General features: G+C 46.1%; 1 protein-coding gene across 1 annotated transcript in view; it reads right to left on the bottom strand.

Annotated features, from left to right (window-relative positions):
* Positions 1–22,696, bottom strand: part of xylb (xylulokinase homolog (H. influenzae)) — a 54,649-nt gene that overhangs the window by 13,451 nt on the left and 18,502 nt on the right. Inside the window, 6 exon segments of the mRNA XM_056299541.1 lie at positions 726–820; positions 10,374–10,461; positions 12,268–12,326; positions 15,937–16,033; positions 19,425–19,498; positions 19,646–19,761. Coding sequence (XP_056155516.1) covers positions 726–820; positions 10,374–10,461; positions 12,268–12,326; positions 15,937–16,033; positions 19,425–19,498; positions 19,646–19,761 — 529 coding nt within the window.

Consider the following 22,696-nt stretch of genomic DNA (forward strand, 5'->3'; position numbering starts at 1 on the left):
ACCCGTCTGTTAAACTCCTAAAGTTTGCAGATGACATGACCATCAGTGGCCTTAGCCGGGATGGTGACGAGTCTGCATATAGACGGGAGGTTGATCAGCTGGCCCTCTGATGTGGCCGTAGTTTTTTTCAAAAGCGGCTGAACAACTGCATGTTTAAAATAAGCTGGGACACAACCAGATTGCAGGGAGCCATTTATAATAAAGACCAGTCGTGAACCAATAGACCCAAGTACAATTTCAAGCAGGGAAGTTGGTAAAATACGGGGCTGCAACGGACGAATAACAGAATAGCTGTAGTGGTTACTGCAGGGCGAGTCAAGGTGCCGTTTAGCTGTGACATCGGTTGTCTTGCGTGTTTTTTTATGCTAACATCGTGTGCTGGGGTTTTGCAGAAGGAAAAAGAGCTGATATAGCTGCTTAAAATAAAGTTTATATCAATATAAATAAATCGCCAAGACGCTCATGAAAAGGTTTATACAGGTCCATACTTCATTTCCACCCGCACTGGAATTTACCACCACTTACACATAAAATGCACTCAGAAGTATGTTTTGTGTGTGTGTGTTTAAGGGCATATAGGAAAATATCAGATGCATGTACACTCCAAGTGGAGTTACTCTTGAATGTTAATTAAACTGCACAAGGCACGCTACTTGTGTGCGCGAGTGTGTGTTTTTGTGTGTGTGTGTGTGTGTGTGTGTGTGTGTGTGTGTGTGTGTGTGTACCTCCTGTGCTGCGGGGTTCGGTGTAGCAGCAAGCTGGGGTTCCGGAGCGTTCCTCAGCACGTCACAGAAGGACAGACCCGACTCTGCCTGCAGACCTGACAACAAACACACACACAAACACGCATCACACACACACACACACACTGATTACACAACACTATATTTATTTATTCAATTCCCCCCCCTTTCTCCCCAACTGTATCCAGCCAATTACCCCACTCTTCCGAGCCGTCCCTGTCACTGCTGATCCGGGGAGGGCTGCAGACTACCACATGTCTCCTCCCATACATGTGGAGTCGCCAGCTGCTTCTTTTCACCTGACAGTGAGGAGTTTCACCAGGGGGATGCAGCACGTGGGAGGATCATGCTATTCCCCCCAGTTCCCCCTCCCCCCTGAACAGGCACCCTGACCGACCAGAGGAGGCACTAGTGCAGCAACCAGGACACATACCCACATCCGGCTTCCCACCCGCAGACACGGCCAATGGTGTCTGTAGGGATGCCCGACCAAGCCGGAGGTCACGCGGGGATTCGATCCAGCGATCCCCATGTTGGTAGGCAACGGAATAGACCACTACGCTACCCAGAGGCTGTACACAACAAAAACTTTTTGACCCTTGATCCTGTATGTATGTATATGTCTGTATAATTGAATATTTATGCAATGGGTTAAAGATTTGTCATATTGACAAGCGATGAGTTTTCAATTTCTGCCAAAAAATCATTCCCACAGAACTGAATTTAAACTCGTATTTCTCCCAGGAAGGTTGACTGAACACTAGACTCTTTTCAACCTGTCATGTACTCAAGGACACACAGACACACATACAGACACACCGAGTACATACTACACACAAAAAATATACACGGTACACATGAACACACAAAACATGCTTCCCCGCACTCACAAACACATTCTAACACACATTTATGACAATAAATTTGACGTTCACAACTATACATATAGTTGGACACGTTTACATGTGCCCTGTGATGGCCTGGCGGCCTGTCCAGGGTGTCTCCCTGCCTGCCGTCCAAAGACTGCTGGGATAGGCTCCAGCATCCTGTGACCCTGAGAGCAGGATAAGCAGTTTGGATAATGGATGGATGGATGTGTACATGTGCACAAATGTAAAACTGACAGAGTGAGAGAGGCAGAGAGTGACAGACAGACAGCGAGAGAGATAGACAGACACAGGATAGATAGGCAGAGAGAGAGAGATGCAGAGAGTGAGAGAGGCAGAGAGGGACAGACAGACAGCGAGAGAGATAGACAGACACAGGATAGATAGGCAGAGAGAGAGAGATGCAGAGAGTGAGAGAGGCAGAGAGGGACAGACAGACAGCGAGAGAGATAGACAGACACAGGATAGATAGGCAGAGAGAGAGAGATGCAGAGAGTGAGAGAGGCAGAGAGGGACAGACAGACAGCGAGAGGCAGACTGACAGAGAGAGAGAGAGAGAGAGAGAGAGAGAGAGAGAGAGAGAGAGAGAGAGAGAGAGAGAGAGAGACTAGAACAAAGTTTCTGGGTTCCATATGCATGATGGGATATTTATGTGTCTCCCCGCCTGCTCCGTGTGAGCTCCTCTACAGCAGAAGGACGTTCAGCTCTTTTCTTCGGCTGAGCAACGCTTGGGTGCATCGCGCCTATTCAGAATCACAAATCTATAAACCCAGTTCAGAATGAACCTTAACTCCTTCAGTCCTGCAAAACCAAGCCTTCAGAAGCTTTAAACAAACAAATAACACAGGACTGAAAAGGTATGGCTGATAATTAACACGCAACACACTGATTGGAGTCCACCAAATCGTCAATGGAAGACATGAATGTTTGAAACTTGAACATTCACAAGGCCAGATTAGTGATGAATTTCTTTTTTAAATAAATATATGTAGGTAATTCTGTTCTTAATTTGTTTTGCGTTTATATAAGAAAAAAATAGAACCGATGAGGACAGAGCGTTACTTTTTTATCATCAACCCATGTTTCCATAATTTATTTAATTAACTCTGCGTGGGGAGGGCAGCTCGGTGGCACAGTGGTTACCGCGGTCGCCTCACAGAAAGAAGGTCCTGGGTTTGAGCCCCGGGGTACTCCAACTTTGGGGGTCGTCCCGAGTCATCCTCTGTGTGGAGTGTGCTTGTTCTCCCCGTGCCTGTGTGGGTTTCCTCCGGGTGTTCCAGTTTCCTCCCACAATCCCAAGAAATGTAGGTGAATCGGCCATACTAAATTGTCCCTAGGTATGAATGTGTGTGTGTGCATGTATGTCGGCTCTGTGTGATGGCCTAGCGGCCTGTCCGGGTGTCTCCTCGCCTGCCGCCCAATGACTGCTGGGATAGGCTCCAGCATCCCCACGACCCTGAGAGCAGGATAAGCGGTTCAGATAATAGAAAACTATCTATATGAACCTTTTCAATTGGCTTTCAGGGCCTGTCATTCCACTGAAACTGCTCTGACCAGAGTTGTGAATGATCTTCTACTAGATATGAACTCTGATTCAACTTCTGTGCTTCTACTGCCGGACCTCAGTGCAGCCTTTGACACCATTAACCACTGTATACTATTTGACAGAATAAATTGTCATTTTGGTGTCTCTTGCTTAGCTCTCTCTTGGCTTAAGTCCTACTTATCTGGAAGAACACACTGTGTCTGCTACAATAATATTAAATCAAGATTCTCTGACGTTAAATATGGTGTACCTCAGGGCTCAGTTCTTGGCCCTCTACTTTTCTCTCTTTATATTTCACCTCTTGGCCAAATTATATGCAGTCATGAAATACATTTCCATTTACGTGGATGATACTCAACTGTATGTGACTATAAGCGCTGATGATCATACTCAAATTGCTAATTTAGAAGTCTGCTTGGCGGCTGTGAAAAATTGGATCTCACTAAATTTCCTGCTTTTAAAGTTGGATAAAACTGAGATGCTGGTCGTTGGCCCTGCTAGACACAGACACCAGTTTGATCAAGTAACAATAACAATCGACAACACTGTGATTTCACAAAGTGTGGCAGCTAAAACTCTTGGTGTAACGTCTTTCCTTTGATAAGCATATTAAAGAATTCCCCAAGATTGGCTTTTTTCACTTACTTAACATAGCTAAAAGTCAGTCTTTCCTGTCTATGGCTGACGCAGAGAATCTAATACGTGTATGTTTCATCCAGATTTGATTACTGTAATGTTCTGTTTTCAGGTCTGCCACATTCTCGTACTAAGTCTTCAGATGGGTCAAAATGCTGCAGCTAGAATCCTTACTAGAAAATCTGACCATATTACACCAATTCTTGCCTCCCTTCATTGGCTTCCTATCCATGTTAGATCAGAATACAAGGTGCTTCTGCTGACTTATAAAATCCTAAATGGGCTTGCCCCATCCTACCTGTCTGATCTCCTTAAACCATACATTCCATTGCAAGCTATTCGCTCTCAAAATACAGGGCTCCTGTGTATACTCAAAGTTAAACAGAAGTCAGCTGGTGGCAGGGCCTTTCCTGTAAGTATCGGAATCTGTAAGTTTCCTGTAAGTATCAGTCCCTGTTCTTGTGGAATAACCTGCCTGCTGCCATCAGACGATCAGAGTCCGTTGAGTCCTTTAAATCCAAACTTAAAACTCATCTTTTTGCCTTAGCCTACAGTTAGTTGCCTTGAAGTTGAGTGCTTCACGACCTGTACTGCATGGTGGGTCGGTTTCTGTCTCAATGAATTTACCAAGCACTGTTCTGCCGATGAGATTATAGCGTATATTGCACACTGCTCTCTTCTCTCACGTCTTTTCTCTCTCTCTGAATGATGTCTTCTCCTTTCTCTTCTTCTGTGTATGTGCATAGTGTGATGTGAGTCGCCCTTGTGTGCACATGCAGTCTGTCCTCCTCCCAGATCTCCATGGTGATGGTGGTCGCCACTTGGACGCTGCTTGGCATCCCCCTCATCACATTTTCTTTTTATAGTCCATGTAATTTTGTTATCCTGTTTCAATGTTATATCCTTCTCTCACTCAGACATGACTCTTTTTTTTTGTCTACATAGTGATGGTGGTCGCATAACTCAGGTCCTGGGCTTTTCCGGTGGCATTTGGACACTGCTTGGCATCCACCTCATAATATATTTTATATTTCCATTATAATTCTGTTATCCTCTTTCAGTGTTATATTGTGCAAATTGTGTAAACACAACATCCACTGCACGTTGTTCATCTTGGGAGAGAGATCCTCCTTTGTTGCTCTCCCTGAGGTTTCTTCCTATTTTTTTCTCCCTGTTAAAGGTTTTTTTAGGGAGCTGTTCCTTATCTGATGTGAGGGTCTAAGGACAGAATGTTGTATTGCTGTAAAGGTCACTGAGGCAAATTGTAATTTGTGATAATGGGCTATAAAAATAAAATTGACTTTTACTGTGACTAAAGTATCACTGTGACAGTAGTATTATTGTGACAGTAATATTAGCAATATTACTGTGACAGTATAAGCAGTATTACTGTGACAGTAGTATTGCCAGTACTACTTTGACAGCAGTATTAGCAGTATTACTGTGACTGCAGTATTACTGTGACAGTAGTATTAGCAGTATTATTGTGGCAGTAATATTAGCAGTATTGCTGTAACAGTAGTATCAGCTGTGCTACTGTGACAGTAGTATAAGCAGTATTACTGTGGCAGTCGTATAATCAGTATTGCTGTGACTGCAGTATTATTCTGATGGTAGTATTATCACTCTGACCGTGGTATTATTGTGACAGCAGTATTAGCTGCATTACTTTGACTGCAGTATTGTTTTGGCAGTAGTATTAGCAGTATTTTTGTGGCAGTAATATTAGCAGTATTAACGTGACAGTAGTATATGCAGTTTAACTGTGACAGTAGTATAAGCAGTATTACCATGTTACTGTTAGCAGCACTACTTTGTTTGCAGTATTCCTAATCAGTACTGTTTGGTGTCCTCCACCGTTAGAAGCACCAAGAGAAAGGTCAAGGTGACCGGTTTCTACTGCTGATGATGAATTTAGTTCACTTCAAACATCTTAATCTGCTCCCTCTTTCAATCTCTTTCTTCCTAACTTAGTTTCTTTCTCTTTAACTTGTGGTTTTTCTCTCTTTCCCTCTCTATCGCTAATATATAGTACATGTAATATTCTCTCATAAGCATCTTTTTTGTTTTTTAAAGTTGATAGCCTCTCCCTCTCTCATCCCATCTCTCTCTCATCCCATGCTGTTTGCAGTCTTTGAACTGGCTTAGCATCAGAGCTCCAGAGATTTGAATGTCCGATTTACTTTGTATTTCATCATGTGTTTATCAAAGTGGAAATTAACTGGACGTGCATTTTTACACCGCTGGCTTCATTAAAGTCCAAGTTCTCTTTCATCTATTTAACAACCGGTCCAACACGAGAACCGCTGTGGTAGTTCCAGTACAAGAGCCCTTATCTTTATCTTGCCTATATCCCGTTTCAATATTGCCACGAAGAATGTAAGTCCTTTTTTTCAAACTTAAAGTGGTCATCTGTAATGCTTTTCATGTTACAAAAATGCTATATTTGATACCTTTTCACCTTGGCATTTTCATAGAAACTGCCATTCAATGTATTAGCGTTCTGCCATAAGTACTCTATAGGTTGATCTTCATTGGTGCTGGCAGGGTCCATCGTTCCCGCCAAATACTCAAACAAGAATAAGAAGAATAACAAGGAGAAGAACAAGAAGAATAAAAAGAACAAGAACAAGAAGAATAACAAGAACGAGAAGAACAAGAACGAGAAGAACAAGAAGAAGAACAAGAAGAAAAAGAATAAGAAGAAAAGAGAAGAATAACAAGAACGAGTAACAAGAAGAACAAGAAGAACAAGAACAAGAAGTACAATAAGAACAATAAGAACACAAGAACAAAAACAAGAACAATAACAACAAGAATAAGAAGAACAAGAACAATAATAAGAACAAGAACAAGAAAAAGAACAAGACGAACAAGAAAAAGAACAAGACGAACAAGAAGAACAGCCTTGCATGTTGAATGCAGAAGAGAGAGTGATAGGCGCTAAAATACGAAGCTGAACATTACCCAACATTTATTGAAGTTTAATTAACTGTTTGAGATGGACTGATTTTGTTGCTCAACGTTACCGTGTCAGATGACATTGGCGATCAGCCTTCTCTCTCCAAAATAAACATGCTACCACTGGATTATCCTGCTGGTGTTACAGCAAAACCTGCGACCGCTGGAAACTATGACCTGCACGTGAACGCTCTGTGTGCAGGATCGAATTCAATTCAAATGGAACTTTAGGATTTGGAGAATGAAAAAGGGCTACTTAAAAAAACAGTTTAAACACAAATTGCTACAACACTAAACTCCTTAAAATATCTCTTGAAGACTCTTTTCTAACACTGCTGTCAAAACAAAAACAAAAAACAAGATGATAAATCTTGATATGAAGTTAGTCTGAATACTGTACAGTCCATTCTCCCTCAACATTTCTTTTAAAAGGTAAAAAAAAAAAATGTTGTCCAGTTCATTCACCGTATCACGCCTGACACTTCATCTGTCTCCACAAGACAAACAGAGGATTCCTCATCTTCTTTCAAGTGTTGGGCTGTAAATTTATTCATTGTTCGGCCTAATGGAGAGCTTTTTTTTTTCTTTCTTTCTTTCTTTTTTTTACATGGACGCCATGCGAGTGTGAGGATCATGTCTTCATTAAACCAGATGAAAGATTCCAACTCAATCGACCGAAGGGAGAGACAAAAACAGCCAACGTTTTCGCATGTATGGACTGCGGTTCTGCAGGCGCTGAAATATGCAGCAGGTATGAAATATGCATGTGGAAGAGGAACTTCTTTTGATCAGATAGAAGTGTAATGAGCTCTTCAAAAGAGAAGCTGTGTAAGTCTATTCCTTAGCTCTTCATACAAGAGATGTTTCAATATACCAAGCGAGCGGTAGTGAGATGAAAGCTCTAGCGTAGTCACGGCAGTCAGGGATGACTTTAATTTGAATAAACGGTGAGGTCGAATTCACTAAAATTTAAACCATCCTGGGTTTGCGCTGAAAATTGCAAAGCCAGTAATCTGGACATGGGTCAGACACGTACCGTTACAGAAAACGACAATGCATCAGAACAATGCGTGCACATAGAGAATAGCCTTCCTTATCAACTTATACTTCACGTGTTCTACATCTAAACCGACACACATCGGCACACACTGGACGACATGACGACTCAGGGCCCCTAAATACTTTCCACGTACCGTGGCGGTAATGTACTAAGCTGGTTACCCAACCGCCACTATAACACAAAGAAGGAGACGCATTAGGAAAGAAATGTCTCCATGCATGCTCAATAATCCAGGTAAGGAAATCACAAAAAGTTGTATCAGCTCATCGTGACATGTTTGTGGAGAGAAACGTCTCATCACTCATCTAAGTGCAAATCACTGTGACATTAACTACAGTTATAAAGGCCATGCCTACTATTCACAGAGGACTGGGGAATAGTTGCAATCACAGCACTGTAAGATGGCGACAGAAGTACTCTTGCCCCCCTCCCCCCATGCCTGAACTGAGCGCTAAGAGCTATAGCCATACACATCATGGCCCGTAACTGCTAGTAGTGGCTAGCAGGCACTGATTGTGGCTATTCATCTTTCTTAGTTTAATGATCGAATAGTTCACGTTACCTCTCCTGGGAAGTTCGACTCCGTGGCATGATGCTTTATAAAGCCGGAGAGCCAATCTAACATCGAAACAATGGGAGGTGTGTATGCACTGCCACCTGCATCACTGCTCCTGCCTTTCAGCGTTCTCCTGGCCTTCACATATCTGTCTCGCAGATATTTACATTTCTGACAACAAGCATTCTCCTCTCTCCCGAGTGTTTGAGCAATTTCTCAGCAGGGGTTCCCCGCCATTTTGGCTGTCTTTGTATTCTCTCAAAGACAAATTGTAAAGATGTAGGCCACGGCGGATCTCCTCGCACAACCTCTCTTCAAAACAAACATCCATTGTTAGCTGGAGAACGCGCATTCGTTGTCTTCTCATTAGGGCAAGTTCTTCTTGGAGTTTTAGGTCTGTTGGCAAACAACCGCCATCTACCGGAATGGAGTGTGAATCGGAGCATGTGCAGTTGGCGCGCTTGCCGTGCGGACATGCCACACGGTCACAAATTTTGGGCTGCGCGGGGACCCTCGCGGACATGAGTGGATAACGTCATTTAAGTGACGCGGACCAAAGAGGACCCTCGCGGACACAGGGACGCGGAACGCATGAGTTTGTCTTCAGACAACAAGTGTCTCGCATCATCTGCAAACCAAACAGGAAGCAGCAGTGGACACGTGCCAAACGCAGATCTCTTCTGGTTTTTCTTAACAGCAGAATAAAATGAACAAAATGTCACAAAACGATTGCTAGGAGTCTCGCTTTAAGTGTTATTTCAAGTCGGCTTTTGTATGATAGACTTTAGAGGACAAAAGGGACTGGAGCACAATAATTGTGCAATTAATTGCACAGTAGTTATGCAATTAAAGGGCCGTGAATTAATCGGTGTGCTCCAGTCCCTTTTGTCCTCTGGACGCTTGCTGTCATTGACTTGAGAAGCATCCGATTCAGCTGTTTTTGCACTGCACCATTGCACTTTATCGCCTCGTATTTCACCTGTATATAGTCCATCCTTGTGTATATAGCTGAAGATTGTTGTGTTTTTGTGTTGTTATTCTATATTAAGTACACAGCGAGCCATGAAAACGGAGTCAAAGTCCATGCAGTGTAAACCTACCTGGCCAATAAACGTGATTCTGATTCTGGCGGGAACATGCGTGGAGAACCGTTTCAACATGATGAATTTTAACTATATTACAATAGGCCTGCGTTGCCAACCCCAGCAAACCCAAATGTTTGCAAAATGGTTATGTATAGCTATTAGATTCGAGATGGTTAACTTTAAGTATAGGGTTAGAGATTGTTATGTTTAGGTATTAGAGATGATTAAGTTTAGGTTTGCTGTGGTTAAGGTTAGGGAAAGGATCTGGGAGACCGTTCGTCAAGCATTTTAATCTGCGTTTAGTGTAAACTGAAGTTAAAAGAAAAACTTAATGAGGGCATCCGGGTGGCGTGGCGGTCTTTTCCATTGCCTAGCAACATGGGGATCGGCGGTTGGAATTCCCGTGTTACCTCCGGCTTGGTCGGGCATCCCTGCGGACACAGTTGGCCGTATCTACGGGTGGGAAGCTGGATGTGGGTATGTGTCCTGGTCACTGCACTAGCGCCTCCTCTGGTCGGTCAGGGTGCCTGTTCGGGGGGAGGGGGAACTGGGGGGAATAGTGTGATCCTTCCACGCGCTACGTCCCCCTGGTGAAACTCCTCACTGTCAGGTGAAAAGAAGCGGCTGGTGACTCCACGTGTATGGGAGGAGGCATGTGGTAGTCTGCAGCCCTCCCCGGATCAGCAGAGGGGGTGGAGCAGTGACCGGAACAGCTCGGAAGAGTGGGGCAATTGGCCGGATGCAATTGGGGAGAAAGGAAATTAAAAAAAAAAAAAAAACCTTCATGGCCATCTCAATCACGCCCTCATTCATCATTACGTTGATGGTCAAGACATTTTTACTACATGTGAACATTCAGTCTGAGGGACTGAGTTTGGTTTCTACTGATGAGGTCTTACCATGGAGAGCTCTGTAAGCACCGCCAAGACACGCCGAGTTAGCAACATCTATGGTGTAGACCGGAGTATTGAAGACATCAGAGAGAACCTGAGAGAGTGAGGGGGAGAGCAGAAGAGACGTATGGAAAAAGAGCAAGAGCGTGAGCGGATGAGATGAAACGAGAAAAGAGCAAGGAGGAGATAAAGAAGGAAAGACAAAGAAGAAGATAAAGTTGGCGAGTGATGGAACAATGAAATAAAAAGAGGGATGGGAGACAGAAATCGAGGGAGAAGGTGGGAGACAGAGGGATGGAGAGTGAGAGGTAGGGGAAGACAAGACATGGAGAGAAAGAGAATAAGGGTAAAGAGGTAGGACAGAGGAGGTAACAGAGAGAGAAAATAGAGGTAGGTAAGTGAATTAGTATTTATTTTGAATTGATGGATATTTTGCAGCCTCCGGGCTGGAATATGAAAAAAAGTTCATCATTAAATTAGTCTGAAAATAATAAGCGACAAAAAACAACAAGCAAATGCCCATTAACACTGGAGTTAATAAAGTCGAATCCAGACAGGATTATCTTCTGTGAGACGTCAGCGTCTTCTGAGCAAAGCAGCTGAAATAAATTCAACAGCGTTCAGTGACGTCTTAACTTTCCTGCTCGCGGTCAGTCTGTCAAAGGAGTTATTCACCTTCATCTTATTCAGGAAACAAAGATTGAATTTAATTGTCTGACTAAAACTAGAACAAGGGTGACAGGAGGAACAACCGAGAGCGCCCTGATGGAAGGTATATTATAGAGCAACTAAACTTTACAGCACTTCGGCGAGTTTGCTTCCATGTAGGGCGGCACGGTGGCGCAGTGGTTAGCGCGGTCGCCTCACAGCAAGGAGGTTCTGGGTTCGAGCCCCGGGGTAGACCGACCTTGGGGGTCGTCCTCTGTGTGGAGTTTGCATGTTCTCCCCGAGTCCAACTGGGTTTCCTCCGGGGGCTCCGGTTTCCTCCCACAGTCCAAAGACATGTAGGTCAAGTGAACCGGCCGTGCTAAATTGGGTGTCTCCTCACCTGCCACCCAATGGCTGCTGGGATAGGCTCCAGCATCCCGCGACCCCGGTTGGGATGAGCGGCTTGGATAATGGATGGATGCTTCCATGTAAAAGGGAAGAGGATCTCGGGTCTGGTCTGACGGTGGGACCAGGTGACGTTAGCGTGGCAGGCTGAACTGCTGTGGAGAACACTGATGATGAGTGTGTGTGATTCAGGTGTGCTAATGAGACAGCATTGACAACTGTCAATGGTTTTGTCAATGCTGGTTGAGCAGGATGGAGGATATGAGACACGATATCTTTTTTCTCTGTCTATCTCAGCTTTTATCGGCCTTCTTCTCATCTGTCTCTGTCTTTCACCATCATTTTCAGTCTGTCCATCTTAAGTCTCACAGTTCCTCGCTCTCTCTCTGTGAAGCTGTGTGACATCATTATGTGTGGTGATGATGTCATCCAGTCCATCTCTCACTGCTGGACTAAACAGTTTATACCTCCCACCTCACATCGTCAAACGTGACGGCGTCGGTTCTGAAACGTTCTGGACCCACTGGGCTCATATAGACCCGCACCAGCCCACTACCAGTTCCCTTGAACTGTCTCTGCTAACTGACTCTGGTGATTCAATAGCAGGGCGACGAAGCACCGTCCTCATCCTCGCCTACTGGAAACCAGCCTGTCGTACAGACATACACTCCATCCTACTCACACCATCACTGCAGTCCCTGTTTCCCTACAGCTGCCATATGAAAGGAGAGAGATGAAGAGAAACAAAGGGAGACAAGGGAAGGGCGAGTGAGGTACCAAGACAGACAGGAAAAAAAACCAGAACGAAACAGAGGACAGACAGAGACAGATAAATAGATATACTCACCTGTAGAATGGCCTTGTTAGAAGAGGCTCCTCCTGTTGCCAGCACTCTGGTCCCAGGAACTAAACACACACACACACACACACACATATTAAATAAAACTCTTATCCCCCTTGTAAACCTGCCTCCACACTGTGCTGTATGAATGTAAGACTGAATATGTCTGCATCCGGGAGGATCCAGTTCAGGTGTCATTTTCACAAGCAGCCCTGTGGATTTCTCAGGTTCGGTCATAAATCATTCACTTAAATGGACGTCACTTTATTTCTCACATATTTCAGTGTGAGTATTTCTCAGTCCAAAGACATGTATGGGGTGGCGCAGTGGTTAACACGGTGGCCTCACAGCAAGAAGGTCCTGGGTTCGAGCCCCGGGGTAGTCCAACCTTGGGGGTTGTCCCGGGTCGTCCTCTGTGTGGAGTTTGCATGTTCTCCCCATGTCTGCGTGGGTTTCCTCCGGGGGCTCCAGTTTCCTCCCACAGTCCAAAGACATGTAGGTCAGGTGACTCAGCCGTACTAAATTGTCCCTAGGTGTGTGTGTGTGTGTGTGTGTGTGGGCCCTGTGTGATGGACTGACGGCCTGTCCAGGGTGTCTCCCCGCCTGCCGCCCAATGACTGCTGGGATAGGCTCCAGCATCCCGTGACCCCAATTGGGATAAGCGGCTTGGATAATGGATGGATAGTTCAGTGTTTTTTACACTTGTTATTGAACGTCAGACTCTTCAACCTCCATCCTGCTTCTCCTTCTCTCTCCTTTCCCCGACACACCTCCTCCTCTCCCCTTGTCCTACCCCACCCCTCCATTTTCAATCTCTCTTCTTCTCCTTTCTCCCTTTCTCTTCTCGGCTTTCCTCTGGCTCTCCTTCCATAATTCAATCGCTTTGTAGTCTCCTCCTCTTTTGTCTTCTCCTCTGTTTACCATCTCTGTACCCTCCTCCATCCTCTATAATCCCATGTTCTCCTCTTTTCTCCTAACTTTAATGTGCAGTGCCGGTTGGGTCTCTCTCCCTCTCCATGTGTGGAGGTGATTATGTAAATATGAAGGCGACTGCCGTTTGTCCTCTCCACATGTCCAACAGACAGTCAGGAAGTTCCTCACTAGCGGTGGCGCTATGCCAGCAGAAGACATGTGCAAAGCAATCTCTTCTCAACGCATCTCCCCGCCATCACATCACAACCCAACAAGATAGTTCTCTTTACAGATTGCATGTGCGCACACACACACACACACACACACACAGGAGCAGCACACACACAGGAGCAGCACACACAAAGTGGTCATGCTAGCACCGCTAGCCTTGGGCTGTCACTTGCAGTGAAGGAGATGCTGTCATCTCCCACTCTGCCACTGATTGGTCGCCCTGTTCCACCCTCCCTCAGCAGCCATTAGACAAGCCAGGCATCGCAAGCCGAGTGTAGAGAGGAAAGAGTGATGGAGAACAGACAACCTGAAGATGGATGGACGACTGAGACGGAGGGGTGGTGGATGTATGGCTTGCTTGTTGGATAGATGGATGGAAAGGATGATGCATAAATTGATAGATGAAGAGATGGATGGAGGACTGGATGGGTGGATCACTCAGCCAAATGATAGATTGAAAGATGGATGGACAGTCAAACGACAGAAGAAGGAAGGAAAAAAATGGATGGATGGATGACAGAGGGACAAATGAATGGACAGTTAAGACTTGAAAAGGCACATGTGAAAAACTGTAGCGAAATGGATGAATGGATAAATGTATTGATGGACAGAAAGAAGAAAGAGTGGAAAGGAATGATGATGATGATGATGATGATGATGATGATGATGATGATGATGTGATATTTTCTTGTACAAGTGGGAAGAAGATCCTAGTAAGAATACTTTGAGACCTTGTGGACAGACCAAACAAAGAGCATGTGCACACGGTTACCTGTGGGACATAAATGCACACATGCATACGCGCACACATACACACACACACACACAGAAAATGTGTTTTTTTTGGGGGGGGGGGGATTCCGCCCCCTTTTCTCCGCAATCATACCCGGCCAATTACCCCACCCCTCCGAACAGAGGCCTCTGACCAACCAGAGGAGGCGCTAGCGCAGCGACCAGGACACACACCCACATCTGGCTTCCTATCCGCAGACAGAGTCAATTGTGTCTGTGGGGACGCCTGACCAAGCCGGAGGTAACACGGGGATTTGAACCAGCGATCCCTGTGTTGGTAGGCAACAGAACAGATCACCACGCTACCCGGACGCCCCGCACACACCATGTTTGAGTTTCTAAAGGAGGAGGCTGCTGATGATAAAGACCAAGGCCATATTTCATCATCCTTTTTTGTTTTGTGTGTGTGTGTGTGTGAAGTGAAAGTGTTGTGTTTAGAAGTGAGATGATGTGGGGGGAAAATGAAGGAATGGAAAGACTGGATTGAAAGAAAACAAGAGTAAGGAAGGGAGCTCGAGAGTTAGACAGGCAGACAGACAAACAGGCAGGCAGACAGACAGACAGACAGACAGACAGACAGACAGACAGACAGACAGACAGACAGACAGACAGACAGACAGACAGGCAGGCAGGCAGGCAGGCAGGCAGGCAGGCAGGCAGACAGACAGACAGACAGACAGGCAGGCAGGCAGGCAGGCAGGCAGGCAGGCAGGCAGGCAGACAGACAGACAGACAGACAGACAGACAGGCAGGCAGGCAGGCAGGCAGGCAGACAGACAGACAGACAGACAGACAGACAGACAGACAGACAGACAGGCAGGCAGGCAGGCAGGCAGGCAGACAGACAAACGTCTGAGTCTTTTCTAAACAAATTATTTCATCAGTTGCATCTGAAATGTATTTGCCAACGAAATGGCCCAAACACATGCGGACAATTTAATTCATGTGAAATTACTTTGCAAGAAACCAAACACTTTATTTGAGTTATTTAAATTACTGCAAATAATCCTTCATAAAAACTCTCGCAGAACGAACAGTGAAAGGTGTAGGGGACTTTCACACCCTTCATTTAAACGTCTTTCCGGTCTTTACCGTTTGCATCTTATGCGCTCAAGATGCTGAAGACAAGATTAAATAATCTTACAGACGTGGTTTCAGAGAGACATCCCGTCCGGGGAGACCAGTCTCTGACTCGCATCCACACCTATGAGACAGTTACTGAGTAAACCCGGGTATAATGTCCCCACAGGAATACACAGGACCCTATATGCTTCCCGGGAGGTATTAACATGCATTTGGAAAAGGGAACACATGAATAACAAAAAGAACATCCACTTCTTTGCGCCCCCTACTGACCAGTTAGAATGAAGAATTGACGCCGGGCTTGGTGTGATGCACGATAACAACGTGTCATCTGTCTTCACAAATAAATCACTGAATCAACCGAAATCTGCTGCAAACAACACAATGACCTCTGCTACGACACAGACGGGCTGGCGAGGAGCCGCGTGTGAGCCCCGGCTCTCATATCCACACAGGTGAGCCCAGGGCAGCGAGACAGCGTTCTTGCCCTCACACCACCACTGGGTACTGAAGGTCAGGTCGTGTTAAGATTTAAATGCCTGGGATTAATCACAAGTCTGACACATAGTAAAAAAAAAAACACACCACAGACTCAGCCTTGAACTATCGTCATCTAGATGGACAGATGGAGAAGGATAGTTAGACAGACAGACTCACGGATCGTGTAGCCCAGTTTCTCAGCATGGAGTCTCTTAGCCAGGAACTGTCCTTCTACCAAAGCCCTCACCTCCACCTGAGCACTGAACCCCGACACCTGGACAGACAGACAGACAGACAGAGATATCATATCATTAGGCAATCGGAGAGACAGAATTTTTTTTTTTGATATACTTTATCATGAATCCATCCATCCAGCATCCAAACCGCTTATCCTGCTCTCAGGGTCGCAGGGATGCTGGAGCCTATCCTGGCAGTCATTGGGCAGCAGGCGGGAGACCACCTGGACAGGCCGCCAGACCATCACAGAGCACCCCCCCACACACACACACACACACACACACATAGGGACAATTTAGTACAGCTGAGTCACCTGACCTGCTTGTCTTTGGACTGTGGGAGGAAACCGGAGCCCCCGGAGGAAACCCACGCAGACACGGGGAGAACATGCAAACTCCACACAGAGGACGACCCGGGACAACCCCCAAGGTCGGACTACCCCGGGGCTCGAACCCAGGACCTTCTTGCTGTGAGGCGACCACACTAACCACTGCACCATCGTGCCACCCACTTATTATTATTAATTATCCCCGTGGGGCAATTATGCTCTGCATTTAACCCATCCTGGCGACGGTTTCCAGGAGGAGGACGCTGTTGAAGTTACGTGCCATCATGGACAACATCTCCCACCCACTCCCTGATGTGCTGGTCGGGCACAGGAGTACTTTTAGTGATAGACTCATTCTGCTGAAATGCACCACAGAGCGTCACAGGAGGTAATTTCTGCCTGTGGCCATCAAGCTTTACACCTCCTCCCTCAGAGAGTCTGACACGCGGAGTTAATGGTCATCAGACTGGCCCTTCCACTTGTTTTACCCTGTCGGGATTGTTTGTGTGTGCTGCTTGTTTCACACTGCAGTAATACAGTATACACAGGGTGCTATACGCTGCAGCATTGTGCACATAATGTTTACATAGCTTATTCTTATTTCTATTTTTTATTTCATCTTCTATTTCTATTTCTGTTTTCTTGTTGTGTCTTGTTAGTTTTTAGTTTTTCTTCACTACAGCGTGAGTGTCTGTAACAGCACCCAATTTCCCCTCGGAGATGAAGAAAGTTTTTCTGATTTCTGAAAAAACAAAACAAAAAGAAAACAGGTTAAGAACGTATCAAACGCGAAACTCCTCACTGTCAGGTGAAAAGAAGCAGCTGGTGACTCCACATGTATGGGAGGAGGCATGTGGTAGTCTGCAGCCCTCCCCTGGATCAGAAGAGGGGGTGGAGCAGAGACCGGGACGGCTCGGAAGAGTGGGGTAATTGGCCATGTACAATTGAGGAGAAAAAGGAGGCACCCCCCCCCCCAAAAAAAAGAACACACCAAACAAACTAACAGAGTACAGGCAGAATCGGGTAGAAATGACACTGGCTAGGGGTGTTTTCATATTAGGAACGACTGTTTCGTACTGTGCCTGAGTACGATTGTCTCCTTTCCACTCCTCCGCCGCTGTTTTCACATTTGTAATGTTGTTCCGTACCCGAGTACATTTGCATATCTACCCACTCCGAGGATCCTCAGGAAGAACCACCTTACCACCTCACTGCTTGTGTCCTTCCACCGCTGCTCCATAGAGAGCATACTGACCTACTGCATCTGTGTCTGGTTTGCCAGCTGCACAGCAGCAGAGGGGAAAGCGCTCCAGAGGGTCATCACCACCGCCCAGAAGATCATCGGATGCCCACTCCCCTCCCTGGAAGACCTATACAGTTCCCGCTGCCTCAACAAACCCCATGGCATCCTGAAGGACCCATCCCGCCCAGGACACCGTCTGTTTGATCTGCTGCGCTCGGGCAGACGTTACAGGACAATAAGAGCTCGGACAAACAGACTAAAGAACAGCTTCTGTCCCCGAGCCATAACCGCACTAAATGCTGCCAAGTCTTGACTCCTGACTTTTTGTGCCACATGTTGGTGCCCAGTAGAATGTAGAAATGAATGTGTGTGTTTTATGTTTTTTATTCTTTTTATATTGATCTTTGCACTCATAAGAACTGCACTTTCAAATTTCATTGTACTTGTACAACGACAAATAAAGTTCTATTCTATTCTATACAGTAGGTGGTGCTATGCACATAGTTGGTTTACGGTCCATCAATAGACAAGAAGAAGCAGAAGCAGAAGAAGAAGAAGAACACGCACATCCTCAACTACGCCTCATTTTCTTTAGCTTGTCACGGCATTGTTCCGTTGTTCTACTGTACCCACACACATAGAAATACTCTTGAAATCATTCCATAAATCTTGGCATTTTTGTGTGTACTGTCCGGTTGTGATTTTATTTTTTTCATCTGCCAGAATTTCAAGCAAGCATTTCATTTCTTCAGTAGACCAGACAGATCCTTTCGCAGCCATGTCTGAACGGGACAGCTCAATACTTATGACGTCACACACAGCAGTCCACTTCTGTGTTTTGGGGCAGTAGATTTCACACTTGAAGCAACTTGTACCCAAATACACATGATCCGTACTTGAGACCACCTTTTCAAGTGGACCCGGGCACAGTTCAACGGTACACAGTGTTCACACTAATCAAACAAACTGGACTTTGGGGGTCGAGTGTACTCGGATCCACGCCCAGGTCCCTGATGTAAAAGCCTCCTAACGCACAGAGATGATCCGACAAACACACAATCCAAGGGATGGGGTTAAATAGACAGGTAACGATGATGATGATGATGATGATGGAAGACAGTTGTGCCAGTGAATGCTGATAGCTCGGCAGATGATAACGTGTCAATGAGTAATGGCTGAGAAAACAGGAGGCGGAACGGCAGGTGGGGTCCAGGACTAACAGGGGAGGGGAGGGTCATAACTCAGGCTAATGATGGGTCTAGGGGGTCTACTGACTCGGCTACTGACAGGCCCGCACTGGTAAATGACAGCCTGGCGGTAGCAAATGAGAACCCAGCAGTGCACTCTGCCACTCCCACTCCTAGGTTTGTGACCCTCTCTCATAGGCAGGAGACCTTCACGCTGAGGCTGGACACAGACCTGACCTTGCTATCTTCGAGCACAGCCTCTGCCTCTCCTATGCTGGCAACTGACTTGGGATGACTTTTTTTTTATCCTGACAAAACAAGCAGCAGTGCTATCGCAAAATAAGTCCCTCGACAAATACAGCATTTGAGGGATAGGCTCCAGCATCCCCGCAACCCGATACGTGGCTTGAATAATGGATGGATGGATGTAAATAGGACATGCTGGACAAAAACATACAGGGAGACAGAAACGGGAGCACAATTCAGGAAGGACAAGAAGAAGTTGTGACAGAAAGATGAACAGACAAACAGATAGGCAGGGACAACTGGACAGAGAGGGGAAGATTAATAGAGAGAAAGTCAGACAGAGTCAGATGTCAGACAGACAAATGACTAGACAGACAGACAGATATATAGACAAACGGGTGGATAAGCAGACAGAAAGACAGACCTTATTGTCATCTTGATCAAAGCAGTGAACTCCCACGGCACACGGCATGATCTCCATGGAGTCGTAATAAAAGCCTGGTAACACACAGACCAGCCAGTCAGGAAGCAAGTACAAATGGTGGGTGTGTGGCTAGAGGACCAAGAGGCGGAGAATGCTGGAAAAGTGAGAGAAACCAGATTAGAGAAAGATGAAACAGATTAAAGACGAGATAGAAACTCCACCTATGTTGCCATGGTTCCCAAGAGGCGTGTCCCCGAGGGCAGCGGAGAACACTTCCCACAATCCTCCAGCACACTCGTTCCTGATTCGCTCTCTGGTCAGCGAGCCATTCTTAAAACTGAATGACAATGAGACAGACAGACAGACAGACAGACAGACAGACAGACAGACAGACAGACAGACAGACAGACACACACACACACACACACACACACACACACGCACACACACACACACGCAGAGTTATAGAGTACAGGCTGTACACGCCACTCTAAATACATCAATCTTCTCTCTCTCATTATGTAAAGTTATGCAGCTCACTTATGGAAGAGCTGTGGAGTGAGTTGAGATTTCCTGAGGCTAAAGCAGTCATGTATTAACTGTTGGTTTTTCTCTCCTAAATAAAAAAAAATCCATAACTGTCTGGCCAGAAGGGTGTGTGTGTGTGTGTGTGTGTATGCGTGTTATATTTCCCATGTTATTAAGGAGACAGGGACTTCCTCTTCCAACGTGTGTGTTTTAATGAAGGAAGGCTGGTGTGATTCTGTCGACGGTTAAAACTCAGAGCTCCAGACCAGCTTTTCATCCATAACTCGCTCGCTCTCTCTCTCTCGTACTTTTATTCAGACATCTGGCCTGAAATGAGGGTTATTAAATCCTTTGAAGGAGACTTCCAGGTGTCATGGCAGTGTGAGGAGGTCTCCACATGCGCTCCTCTTATTATCAAAAATTTATATAATTTAAGTGTGAGGTGACCTACCGTTAATATGCTCATACAGGATCTAAATACTAAGTGTTGGAGTTTGTATACCGCTAGCCTGGAAAGATGGCCAGCAAATCGTCCAGGAATCCTAACCCGAACAGCTAGCCAAAGTAACGTTAGCCCGCAAGATAATGCTAGCCCAACATGCTCACCACAGGACATATGACAGCTGACTGACGGTATCTGATATGATGTCTCATCAACGCGCAATGAGATTTTTTTTCAGACAGGAGCACTAACCCTAACATGCATGTTTCTTTCTGATGGTGGGGGAAACTGGAGCACCCGGAGAAAACCCACTGCAGACACGGGGAGAACATGCAAACTCCACAGAGGACGACCTGGGGTGACCCCCAAGGTTGGACAACCCCAGGGTTCAAACCCAGGACCTTCTTGCTGCGAGGCGACAGCGCTAACCACTGCGCCACCATGCCACATTTTGGCCGAGCTGCGGAGCTCCATTACCCAACTGAAAACCACAGCGTCTAACAAAGAACATGAGATTGAGGAGACGGAATCCACTCTGACTAAACTTGATACTACAGTATCGGAGCTCCGGGGGCAGTAGCCTCGCCGCAGGCCGAGAAAACACGCTTACAAGCTCGCGTAGATGAACAGGAAAACGGGTCTAGGCGTCAAAATATTGAGTGGTGGGACTTCCAGAAAAAACTTGAAAAAGGCAATCCTACCGCTTCCATGGAATCTGTTCTTCTTGAGGTTTTTGGAGAAGACAGTTTTCCCAGCAAACCAGAAGTCGACTGCGCACATCATACTCTGCACCCGCTTTGGGTAGCGACACATGAGTGAGATCGCGGATAGAAGCCGCTGAAATGAGTTTCCTCCGTAGGGTGTCTGGGCTCAGTCTTAAGAGATAGGGTGAGGAGCTCGGACATCCAGAGGGAGCTCGGAATAGAGCCGCTGGTCTTTCACGTCAAAAGGAGCCAGTTGAGGTGGTTCCGGCACCTGATCAGGATGCCTCCCGGGCACCTTCTTTTGTAGGTTTTCTGGGCACATCCAGCTGGGAGGAGACCCCGGGGTAGACCCAGAACTCGCTGGAGGGACTACATGTCCAATCTGGCCTGGGAACGCCTTGGGATCCCCCAGGAGGAGCTGGAGGGCGTTGCTGGGGAGAGGGACGTCTGGAGTGTCCTACTTAGCTTGCTGCCACCGCGACCCGACCCAGGAGAAGCAGCCGATGAGGAGATGAGACGAGACGAGATGAGATGAGATGAGATGAGATGAGATGAGATGAGATGAGATGAGATGAGATGTATCTTGTGTTTAACCAAGTTAATTATTGCAGCTGGTACTCTCATTTTCACTTTTTATTTCAGCAGAGAGTAATGATGATCCTTGCATTTGTTTTATACTGCTCTACCTTTCTTACTCATGAATAGGCTTAATAGAAAGATAACCTACATATCTTGGAATGTGAAAGGGGCAAATTGTCCTTGTAAACGGAACCAAATTTTAGCTCAACCTTCGCAGCTCCATGTAGGCACAGTGTTTTCACAAGAAACACATCTTCGCAATACAGATATCAAAAGGATTCATGGGAGTTGGATAGGGAAAGTCTTTCATTCTCAATTTGACAGAGGCACAGCAATACTTATCCACAGCGACATTCCCTTTGAAACCGCTGAAATTATTGCAGATCCAAATGGTAGATGTATCATTGCCTCTGGGCACCTCTTTAACAAACCTGTGACTCTGGCAAGTATCTACGCCCCCAACTGGGATGATGAAAGTCTTTTCTTTGTTCTCCACCCTACCAAATGTAGACAGCCACTCACTTATAATTGGAGGAGCTATAAACTGTATTTTAAATCCTAAACTGGACCACTCGTCGACCAGACCTGCTCAACCACTAAAAACCACTGGAAATTTGTTGGCGACGACAAGATCATGTCAAAATCTGGCTGAATTCGTGTAGTTTGATCCCGGCATAAAATACGTCCATCCATCCATCCGTTATCCAAACCGCTTATCCTGCTCTCAGGGTCACAGGGATGCTGGAGTCTATGCCAGCAGTCATTGGGTGGCAGGCGGGGAGACACCCTGGACAGGTCGCCAGGCCATCACAGGGTCCCCCACACACACACACACACACACACACACACACACCTAGGGACAATTCAGTATGGCCGAGTCACCTGACCTACGTGTCTTTGGACTGTGGGAGGAATGCAGAGCACCCGGAGGAAACCCACACAGACACGGGGAGAACAGGCAAACTCCACACAGAGGACGACCCGGGACCACCCCCAAGGTTGGACTGGACTACCAAGGG

This window comes from Lampris incognitus, chromosome 19, assembly GCF_029633865.1.
Source record: "Lampris incognitus isolate fLamInc1 chromosome 19, fLamInc1.hap2, whole genome shotgun sequence".
Lineage (NCBI taxonomy): Eukaryota > Metazoa > Chordata > Actinopteri > Lampriformes > Lampridae > Lampris > Lampris incognitus.